Genomic DNA, 8,745 nt, shown 5'->3' with positions numbered 1-8,745 from the left:
TTCGACAATTCGACAATGGTCAGGCCAAAACCAAATAATCGAAGAGAGCTGAAGAACATGTGCATGGCTAGAATTCATACATGTGCATGGCTAGTTCCAATACAGTGCACCTAGAATACATACATGCGCATGACTTGTTCCAGTACAATACACTGGAATATCGATTGATACATTCATGATAAATCTCCAGAGTATATCAAACCAAGAACCAATGCTGGTTCTAGTACAATACGAAAAGCAGCATACCAATCTCAGTCGATGGAATGCGCCTTGAATACATATACTGACTAGTTCTAGTACAATACCTAAACATTGATTGATACATTCATGATAAATCTCAAAAGCATTACATGAGAGCAAACCAATAACCAGTTGATGGTCATCTCATCTCAGCTTCTATCCATTAATTTTACCTCTCAAGGAAGCCTAGGTAACAGCCACTTGTAGATAAACCCAGTCATACAGGCTATCACAGAGCAAGTACCAAGCAGCACTCTATCTTCTCTTGAACAAGAAGGTGCAGAAGACCACCCATAGACCCATCACATATCCAGAACCTATGAGGAACAAAAGCAAAACCATGTCGCTGAGTCCATGTTCCTGGTGCTCTCGGTCTCGAGTAGACGGAACTGGCTCAGGCTCTGAACAATTCCACGATAGTGGAGGGCCACAAAGGCCCGGGTTGCCGATATAAATAGATTCTGGGTCTTCGAGTGTTTGCAGTTGATTTCCTGTTGGTATCTTTCCTCTCAGATTGTTGTAGGACAGGTTCAAGCGACTCAGTGACGTGAGAGCCGATAAGCTTGAAGGGATTTCACCAGACAAATCATTGTGTGATAGGTCAAGTGACTCCACTTGAATTAAGGCGCCAATATTCTCAGGGATTTTTCTGCTGAAGTTGTTCCATGATAAGTTCAGGTTTTTCAATGCTACAAGAGCACCAATTTCTGCAGGGATCTCTCCGGTAATATTGTTACAAGATAAATCAAGATTCACCATATATATGATTTCTCCTGTATATAGTCTCTCTTGACCTTTCATGAGTATCGTGAAATTCTCAGCATAGTCAACTGCTTGATTTTCACCATACTCTCTTCCAGAAGTTAACGCATTCTGAAGATCATCAAAGTTGTCTCTTGTTTGTGTCATGCCTGTACAATTAACAATAGATCTCGGTATGCTCCCTGATAAATTATTGTATGCAAGGTCCAGATACTGAAGATCAACAAGCTTCGTAAGCTCGACTGGAATTTGACCATGAAACATATTGGATCTCAGTCGTAAGAATGACAAAGATGATAGCTTCTCCCCAATCCATGCTGGTAAAGTCCCAAAGAATTGATTATATCCAAGATCAAGAAAGATGAGTTGTGGACATTTCTGGAGAAGTGAAGGAAATTCACCAGAGAGGTTGTTGTTTCTCAAGCTTAGATTAACGATGCTCAGAGTCAGATCTGTCATGTTTGTGCTGGACTTGTTGACTAGGCAATCGGTAATTGATTCATTGAGGTTATTTCTTGATAGATCTAACAACCACAATGATCGCAATCTGCACAAAGAAGATGGAATGGCCCCAGAGATCATGTTGTTATATAGAACTAGTGTTTCAAGCCCTGGCGCCCCAAAGTCTAATGGTAGTGGCCCAACTAGATTGTTCCGACTGAGATCCAGGTCGGTTAGATTGATGGGAAGTTTAGGTATTGGACCACGAAGCTGGTTAGAACTGAAATCCATTACCTCTGCTCTCATAAATTCCATTGTTGATGGGAGCGCTCCTGTAATCTGATTATTTCGAATATTCAGATAGTCTGCTGAGGAAGTTGCTATCCAAAACCAACCTGGTACCATGTCATTTATTCTTGCGTTTGATATATCAAGACTCCGTACGGGTGCTTGCCATCTAAGCCACATTGGGAATTTAGGCCCTAGCTGGCATGACCGAAGTCCAATCCAATTTAGGCTGAAAGGAGGAACCCAAGTTGGACTCACTGTGATGGCAATGGAGTTGTCTGACAATGTCAATTCCTCTAACATAGCTAGACGTGATAAATGGCCTTCATGCATGACCCCGTCCAGGTTATTAGAGTTAAGCACCAAGGTTGTTAGCTGTGTGAGCTCTCCTATCCACACCGGCACATGACCATTGAGTTTGTTATCACTGAGATCCATCCAGCTCAGGTTTCTCAAGGGCTCTACTAGTGTAGTCGGCAGGCTTCCAGTCAGATTGCTATATGGTAGAAACAACTTTTGTAGTTTATTCTGTGAACAGCTGGGTAATCGATGGAATAACTCTGTTATACTCCCGTTGATATTGTTCATGAAAGAAACGAATCTCTCCAGATTACATAGGTTCTTTAAGTTGGATGGTATCATGCCCACAAGGTTGTTTGCTGCTAAATCAAGCTCCACAATGGAGGTCATATTACCTATCTCATCCGGAAACGGTCCATAGAAATCATTGAACGAGATATCTAGATTCTTGAGGCCAGTTAAATCCCAAAACCAGTTGGGTGCACTACGTTTATGAAGGTGGTTGCCTGAAAAGTCTAGTGTTTCAAGAGATGACAGATTTGGGAGCAGAAGAGAATCAGGGCTACTTCTAAGCTGGCAAAGGGGAAGGCGAAGAACTTTCAGAGTTGGAAGCATGTTCACCACGGGAAGCCAGTGAGCAATTGTACTGAGGTTCACTTCAGTCATATCTAGGTGCTCAAGGGAAGTTAACCGTGACAACCATGTGATATCAGTGGAGTATGTTCCATGATGGAAAGAATAATCATAACTCTCATAATATTCGGTTCTAAGATTTAAGTATCTTAAGTTGGAGAGATTACCGAGCTGCGGCGGTATCCTTCCAATGAACTGTGACCATGATAGGTCGAGATATCTCAACTTATGGAGAGAACCCATGAACTCCGGTATTTGTATCTTGTCGAAGCTGTTGCAACTGAGATCGAGATACCGCAGATGCTGTAAATCAAGCAATGAGGAGCTTATATTGCCTGCTAGCACCTGCGTCCTATCGCCGCTTTTGCAATAAGTGCCTTGCAGATCCAGCCTGACAACATGGCTGTTTCTGTTGCGGCAATAGACGCCCTTCCATCGGCAGCAGTCATGATCCTTCCATGACGAAAGGAGGTTGGCAGGGTCTGATAGACCTGCCCTGAAGGTGAGAAGGGCAGACCTCTCATTGGAGATACAGGTGGTGTTCGTATCGTTTGGATGCAGAAGAGATGTCTCCTCTGTAGTGCTCTTGGCTTGAGTGAACAAGAGGAAGGCTATGGCTATTTGGATGCAGGAGAGCTGAAGCATGTCCATGGGTGCTTTTGCCATGGATGTATGATTTTCTTCTTCTTCCTCCTTCTGAGGGTTGGATATATGTTTTTCTTGGTGCAGGACACCCCATGTATGTGTGATATAGTATATGTAGTTCCAACTCCTGGTGCCACCTCGACCAGAAAAAAAGAGAACAATTCTTGGTGTCCTGACTGTTGAATTTTCAACGATGGTTAACTGCTTACAGTGACATCTGAGGCGAAATTTCATATGACTGATTGTCGTTTGTACACAGGAACATGACCTGTGCTACGTGTAAACGTTAACACCCGTCATTTGCATGAGAAGGTCACTGGTCGCTATTCTGCTTTTGCCTTGTCTCTGTTATACCGTTTGGGACCAGAGGTAGCAGACCGACCAGGTCTTCCTAAAGCTTGGAATTTAATTGCAGCCATTGGAGAGTGGAGTGGTGCCAAGGATTGACATTTGTCACTCAAATCAACTGAAACCATGCAAGTATCACAAAATAAGTATGACACCCCTAGACACTTAGATCTTCAGACTACCTGGACAAAATTTAGTCCCAAAACCCAACAAACACTTGGGTGGCAAATATGCTGCTTTATACTACTATAAAGCAGAGGCAGACAACTGAACCTTTGAAGTGGTAATCCAGCAAGCAGTCTACTTCATCTGTAAATCGGATACGGTGACATGAGTATAAAAACCATCAAACGGTTACATACAGGACAAAACAAACAAAACAGAGACCACCTCCTACATGGAGACCTCAGCTAGAGCAAGGACTTCGATTTTCTCTCCTATTGCTCTTGCAGAATCGAACATCTTCCAGGCCAGAACAAAATCAGAATCAGCTTCATCACCGGCCATGTTATCATCTTCCTTGCCATCACCGGTCTCATCCTCCTTATATATCTTTGCCATTTGAGTTTGCCCAAGGTATTAATATTTACCATGGGGTAAAAGCACATGGAAAAGAACCATAAATTATCATAAAAAGAAAAGCACCAACAACAAAGCGCATACAAAACACATAATATATACTCAGTCGATGGTATATATGCACCTAGAATTCATACATGTGCATGACTAGTTCCAATACAATGCACCCAGAATACATATATATGCGTGACTTGTTCCAGTACAATACACTGGAATAACAATTGATACATTCATGATAAATCTCCAGATTATATCAAAATACATGTCTAGAGCAAACCAAGAACAACCAGTGCTGGTTCTAGTACAATACGAAAAACAGCATACCACTCTCAGTGGATGGCATGCAGCTTAATACATATCCTGATTATTTCTAGTACAATACCTGAACATCAATATTGATACCTTCATGATAAATCTCAAAAGCATTTATTGAATTACATGAGAGCAAACCAAGAACCAGTGCTGGTAATCTCACCTCAGCTCCTAACCATTAATTTTACCTCTCAAGGAAGCCCAGGTAACAGCCACATGCACATAAACCCAATCATACAGGCTGTCACAGAGCAGAGTACCACGAAACTCTCCATCTCCTCTTGAACAAGAATGTACAGAAGACCACCCAGAGACCCATCACATATCCAGAGCCCATGGCGAGGAAAAAGGAAACCAAGTCGTCACTTGCATCTCCATGGTTTCCTCCTGGAATTGGATCGGGCTGTGACGAACAATTTACAGAGAGAGGAGGACCGCAGAGGCCGGGGTTGCCAATATAAATAGATGCTGGGTCTTCGAGTGTTTGCAGTTGATTTCCAGTTGGTATCTTTCCTCTCAGATTGTTGTAAGAAAGGTTCAGGCGACTCAGTGACGTGAGTGCCGATAAGCTTGAAGGGATTTCACCAGACAAACCGTTGTGCGATAAGTCGAGTGACTCCACTTGCATTAATGCACCAACATTCTCAGGGATTTTTCCATTGAAGTTGTTCCATGATAAGTTCAGGTTCTTCAATTCTATAAGAGTGCTGATTTCTTCGGGAATCTCTCCGGTAAGGTTGTTACAAGATAAATCAAGGTTCACCATATATATAATTTCTCCTGTATATAGTCTCTCTTGACCTTTCATGAGAACTGTAAAATTCTCAGTGTAGACAACTAGTAAATTGTCATCAATCCCGGATATATAATTGAAGGCATACCGAAGATTATCAGAGTTGCCTCTTGTTTGTGTCATGCCTGTGCAATTACCAATAGATCTCGGTATGCTCCCTGATATATTGTTGTACGCAAGGTCCAAATATTGTAGATTAACAAGCTTCGTAAGCTCGACTGGAATGTGACCATGAAACATATTAGATCTCAGTCGTAAGAATGACAAAGACAGTAGCTTCTCCCCAATCCATGCTGGTAAAGTCCCAGAGAACTGATTATTGCTGAGATCAAGAAATATTAGTCGTGTACATTTCTGCAGCAGCAATGGAAATGCACCCGAGAGGTTGTTGTTTCTTAAGCTTAGATTAGTGATACTCAGATCTGTCATGTTTGTGCTGGACTCATTGACTAGGCAATCAGTAATTGACCCATTGAGATTATTTCTTGATAGATCTAATTGCCGCAATGATCGCAACTTGCACAAAGAAGAAGGAATGGCGCCAGAGATCATATTGTTATATAGAAGAAGTGTTTGAAGTCTTGGTGCTCCAAAGTCTATTGGTAGTGGGCCAACAAAACTGTTCTGACTAAGATCCAGGCCTTTTATATTGATGGGAAGCTTAGGTATTAGACCACCAAGCTGGTTAGAACTGAAATCCATTTGTCTTGCTCTCAGAAATTCCATTGTTGATGGTAGGAATCCTGTAATCTGATTATTTTGGATATTCAGAAAATATACTGAGGAAGCTGTTGTCCAAAACCAATCCGGTATTATATCATTTATGCTTGTGTTTGATATATCAAGACTCGTTACCTGTGTCTGCCATCTAAGCCATGTTGGAAATTTAGGTCCTAGCTGGCAAGACCGAAGGTTAACTGTTGTAAGACTGAAAGGAGGAACCCAAGTTGGACTCACTGCGATGGCTATGGAGTTGTCTGACAATACCAATTCTTCTAACATCTCTAGACGTGATAAATGGCCTTCATGGATGACCCCATCCAGGTTGTTGGAGAAAAGGACCAAACTTGTTAGCTTTCTGAGCTTTCCTATCCACAGTGGCACGTGACCAGTGAGACTGTTTTCAGCGAGATACAGCTGGCTCAGGTTGCTTAATCTTTGTACCGGTCTAGATGGCAGACTTCCAGTCAGATTACTCTCTAGTACAAACAAGTCTTGTAGTTTATTCCATGAACAACGGGGTAATCGATGGAATAATTCTGTTATACTCCCGTTCATATTGTTCCCGGAAGCAGCCAATGTCTCCAAATTACATAGGCTCTTCATATTGGATGGTATCATGCCCACAAGATTATTATATGATAAATCAAGCTCCAGAATGGAAGTCATATTACCTATCTTTTCTGGAAACGGGCCATAGAAACCATTGAACGAGATGTCTAGATGCATGAGGCTGGTTAAATCCCAAAACCAGTTGGGCGTGCTACGCTTATGGAAGTGGTTGTCTGAAAGATCTAGTGTTTGAAGCGATGTCAGATTTGACAGCTGAAGAGAATCAGGGTTAGTTCTAAGCTGGCAAGAGGAAAGAGTAAGAACTTTCAGAGTTGGAAGCATGTTCACCAATGGAAGCCAGTTAACAATTGTTCTAAGGTTCACGTGGTCCATATTCAGGTACTCAAGGGAAGTTAACCGTGACAACCACGTGATATCTGTGGAGTATGTGCCATTATGGAAAGAATAATCAAAAATACCGTATGAGGAGAACCCAAGATTTAAGTATCGCAAGTTGGAGAGATTACCCAGCTCTGATGGTATCCTTCCAATGAACTGTGACCATGATAGGTCGAGATAACGCAACTTATGGAGAGAACCCATGAACTCCGGTATCTTATCGAATCTGTTGCAGCTGAGATCGAGATACCATAAATGTTTTAAACCAAGCAATGAGGGGCTTATGTTTCCTGCTAACACATGTGTACTGTGATGACCGAGTTCACAATCAGTTCCTTGGAGATCGAGCCTGACAACATGGCCGGTTCTGTTGCTGCAGTAGACTCCCTTCCATTGGCAGCAGTCATCACCCTTCCATGACGGAAGGAGGTTGGCGGGGTCTGATAGACCTGCCCTGAAGGCGAGAAGGGCAGACCTCTCACCGGCAATACAGCTGGTGACCGTATCATTTGGACGCAGGGCAGATGTGTCCTCTGTGGTGCTCTTGGCTTGAGTGAACAAGAGCAAGGCTATGGCTATCTGGATGCAGGCTAATTGAAGCGTGTCCATGGCTGCTTTTGCCATGAATATGTGTTCTTCTTGGTGTAGGATACCCCATGGTATACATACATGACATATATGTAATCAAACTCTTGGTGTTGCCTGCCAAGATAAAAGTCGCTAGCTGCTGTTTAATTAAAGCAGCCGGAGAGTGAAGTTGAGGGAGCAGACCAATAAGGGCCTGCAGGCTTGTATCCATGCTTATGGAGTTTCTCTCTTGTCCGTTTTGGAATTTGATGTAGCAGGCTTGGGATTTGATTAAAGCAACTGGAGAGTGAAGTTGCATATAATTAATCAGAGCAGTTTGTTTGTAATGAAGAAAAATATGCACAATGTTTTGGTTAGTAGCAATCCTGATTGTAAGCATTCTAGGAATTATACTATAATGTATATGTCCGATGTTGATGTGTGCTCTTATATAAAAACAACTGATGGATTCCATTGGTCACAAACAAGTTAGGTCTGGTGTCGATATTTATGTTAGCTCTGGTCTGGTGGCACACTAACAAGGACTCTGGTGCTTGGAATTCAAAGCCACTGGTCAGCAATGTGAAGCTGGGTGCAGCTACGAGTGCTTGATTTCTATAATATTTGGGATGTGACTGATGAATCCCACTACTAAGGTCCAAATTAAGTTTGACCAGAAAGAAGTTCCAACCTTGGGACGTCGGGCGAAGCCACTCCCCATCCATCTGTGTGGGTAAATGATGAATCCCCATCCATCTGTGTAAATTTATGTAACTCACCGAAAGCAAAGTTTGCATCCGTTGTGAACTGAGAAGAAAAACGATGGGTATTGGTTGCCTGGAGAACAAACCTGTGCGCTGCTCTGCTGCTGCTCTGTTTCTTCTTATGGTCATTTGCTCGAGCAGCTTGCGTGCGTGTGTGCGTCCACCGGAAACACAGCAAGAGAGCGAGGCTCCTGCTTGCCAGCAAAGGAATGGTGGAGGATGGAGAGGACCTTGTGACCTCGAGGGCGATGGCGTCGGTGACGAGGTCGGAAGACGCCGTCGAGCGGGCTGTCGGCGACCCGCTGGACGAGCTCCCCCCACGCGCGATGCCGACCCGCTCCAGCACCGCCATCCTCCTCCTCCGCATCCCTACCGGGCTTGACGGCCGTCTTGGGTCCTCCG

At 43.2% G+C, this 8,745-nt stretch overlaps 2 protein-coding genes across 2 annotated transcripts; both read right to left on the bottom strand.

The window, feature by feature from the left end:
• Positions 1-95: 95 nt before the first annotated feature.
• On the bottom strand, positions 96-3,315 carry LOC119324834 (receptor-like protein EIX1). Its single transcript, XM_037598602.1, has one exon. It carries the CDS (start codon positions 3,313-3,315, stop codon positions 496-498), a length of 2,820 nt encoding a protein of 939 aa, XP_037454499.1. The 3' UTR covers positions 96-495.
• A 1,410-nt stretch (positions 3,316-4,725) lies between these two features.
• On the bottom strand, positions 4,726-7,954 carry LOC119325716 (receptor-like protein EIX1). Its single transcript, XM_037599449.1, has one exon. The coding sequence runs from the start codon at positions 7,634-7,636 to the stop codon at positions 4,793-4,795; it is 2,844 nt and encodes a 947-aa protein (XP_037455346.1). The 5' UTR covers positions 7,637-7,954; the 3' UTR covers positions 4,726-4,792.
• Between the last annotated feature and the right edge of the window lie 791 nt (positions 7,955-8,745).

The sequence above is a fragment of the Triticum dicoccoides genome, chromosome 6B, assembly GCF_002162155.2.
Source record: "Triticum dicoccoides isolate Atlit2015 ecotype Zavitan chromosome 6B, WEW_v2.0, whole genome shotgun sequence".
Classification (NCBI taxonomy): domain Eukaryota; kingdom Viridiplantae; phylum Streptophyta; class Magnoliopsida; order Poales; family Poaceae; genus Triticum; species Triticum dicoccoides.
This window is presented reverse-complemented; position numbering and strand designations above follow the sequence as displayed.

Coding starts and splice junctions, on each gene's coding strand:
- LOC119324834 (XM_037598602.1), bottom strand. CDS start 3,315: ATGGACATGCTTCAGCTCTCCTGCATCCAAATAGCCATAGCCTTCCTC.
- LOC119325716 (XM_037599449.1), bottom strand. CDS start 7,636: ATGGCAAAAGCAGCCATGGACACGCTTCAATTAGCCTGCATCCAGATA.